Source organism: Helobdella robusta, assembly GCF_000326865.2.
Source record: "Helobdella robusta unplaced genomic scaffold HELROscaffold_18, whole genome shotgun sequence".
Classification (NCBI taxonomy): Eukaryota; Metazoa; Annelida; class Clitellata; order Rhynchobdellida; family Glossiphoniidae; genus Helobdella; species Helobdella robusta.
The window spans coordinates 55,329-57,657 of NW_008703981.1; the positions used below are offsets into that span (position 1 = coordinate 55,329).

General features: G+C 35.8%; 1 protein-coding gene across 1 annotated transcript; it reads right to left on the reverse strand.

Moving 5' to 3' along the window:
• Window positions 1–1,761, reverse strand: HELRODRAFT_170391 (hypothetical protein; the record flags this gene model as incomplete). Its single annotated transcript, XM_009016222.1, has 2 exons — window positions 1–371; window positions 1,716–1,761. The coding sequence occupies 2 exons, from the start codon at window positions 1,759–1,761 to the stop codon at window positions 1–3; spliced, it is 417 nt and encodes a 138-aa protein (XP_009014470.1).
• Between the last annotated feature and the right edge of the window lie 568 nt (window positions 1,762–2,329).

Here is a 2,329-nt window from a genome sequence, read left to right on the forward strand (position 1 = left end):
TTAAAAATTTAAGGGTGTTGGGGTCCATCGGGCCGAGAACCTCGATACATATTGGCAAGAATTCCATCGAGGGAGTGCGTTCCCATATTTTTTCATTTTCTCGTCCGCTGCCCTGGCCGCGGCCAAACCGCATTCTTTACTTGTCAGGTTTACATATCGTTCGGCAAGGATGCCAGGGACCGTAACATCCCACGCCAAACATCTACCGGCTCTCCAAGGTATTAACGTGCATCCGTCCGGGCGCCTACCATCATGCGCAGAAATGCTGGATGGTTCCTTGAGAACCGGGATTGAAGCCTTGGAGAAGAGCCGACAAATGTAGTCGTTTAATGCTGAGTGACGTAGTTGACGGCCCCCACCCAGGCGACAAACTGAATGTATGTATGTATATGTTATAGTTGGAAGTTGATTGTATTGAATGATATTGTAGCAGGTAGTCAGCAATCAACAACTTATCATCCAATATACACTTAGTACATTCAACATATACACGATTATACATACAATTTTTGAAGAACATACTCAAACATGTATAGAAAAAGCATACAGTTTAGGTTATTCGCGTTATAATAAATGGAAAAACTGATGAAAATTGTTAGAATAATAAATGAATGAATGAACGAATAAATGAATGAATGAGTTAGTGTGTGAATGAGTGAATGATTGAATGAGTGAATAGAATACAATTTAAAAAAAAATAAAAAAATTGATATGCTCAAAAAAATTTTGTTTAACAGGGTAACAAGCAATAAATAAATAGACATGATGAATGGCAACCGGTAAATGAATGATAATGAATGGATGGATGCTTGAATAAATAGATTATTGAATAAAAAATGGATAGGAAAAATAAAAAATAAAGATTGATGGATGAGTGGATGGATGGACGATGGATGGATAGATTGAAAGATCGGCAGATAGTTAAATGGATAGATAGATTGATGGATAGATAGATTAAAGGATGAATAAGTAGATAAATAAATAAACGGATTGACAGACGGACAGAAGAATGAATAAAAAACGAATGAAAGAATAAATGGATGGAAGTTTCCTTTTAAACTGCTTCCACTGCTGACAAATGAACAGCATCCGAGTAACACAAATTCGCTTTTAATGTCGGTACAGAGCGTGTTTGTGTGTGTGTGATTGTGTCATTGCGTGTATATGTACGTGTCTGTGTGTACATTTGTTTGTTTGTATGTATGTATGTTTATGTGTGGGTGTTTGCCTATGTATTGCTATGTATGTTTTTTTGTGTGTGTGCATACTTGTGTGTTTGGCTGTGTTTGTGTTTGTTTGTGTGTATGTGTGTATGTGTGTGTGTGTGTGTGTGTGTCTGGCTGTGTTTGTGATAGAGAGTGAATGAGTGAATAAGTATGTAGGGAGTATTAATAACAATGACGGCGTGCATTAGTGATGAAGAAAGGACAATGATGTGACGACGATGACGATGATTGATTTTAATGCCAAATATGGTGACGATGATGTAGAGACGCACGTGAACAGAGGCAAAAATGACATTCAGTGAATGTTCACAACTCAGTTGCGTTTGCTGTCATGTTTCATACCTTTTATTTCATTTGTCCCGGCTTTTTAACGCTATTAACGTTTCATCCTATATGCTGCATACTTATGGTATATATATATATATATATAGCAATGAACTTGTCAACACAAATGAATCCAAGCATCAGAAACATTGCATGTGATCGAACCCGGCCACTGCAACACCAGGACCAAGCGCTCTAACAATTTTACCATCTCGTCGCCCAATAAAAACAACGAAACAATAAACTACAAAATGATCCCAACTGCATTTTTTTCATAAATTTGAATATTAAAAATTGATACATTAACACATGACATGAATGCAAATCTGCATCAGATGGCATAGCAATGACCTAAATGGCAAAATTAATAATGCAAGAAATACTCTAAAAAATGCGACATAGTTTTCTAAAGATTCAAGACCTGCAATAAAGATTGGCGCTAATGAAGACAGAAAATTCAACCAAACTAATGCATCGTCCGTCATGACATTATCATCTTAATCATCGTCATCATCTACATTATCATATTTATAATTATCTGTATCTTTTTCTTCTTTTTCTCTCTTCTTCTTCGTTTTTATGTTGTAGTTGTAGTAGTTGTAGTAGTTGTTGTTGTAGTTGTTGTTGTAGTTGTAAGTCATCATCATAAAATAATTTTATGTATGATTGTTGTGAAGAATGATTCTTTGAAGAGAAGTACCTTAATGAAAAACTAGACATCAACAACACACAAATCAATAATCATATTCACACACACACACACACACACACACACACAC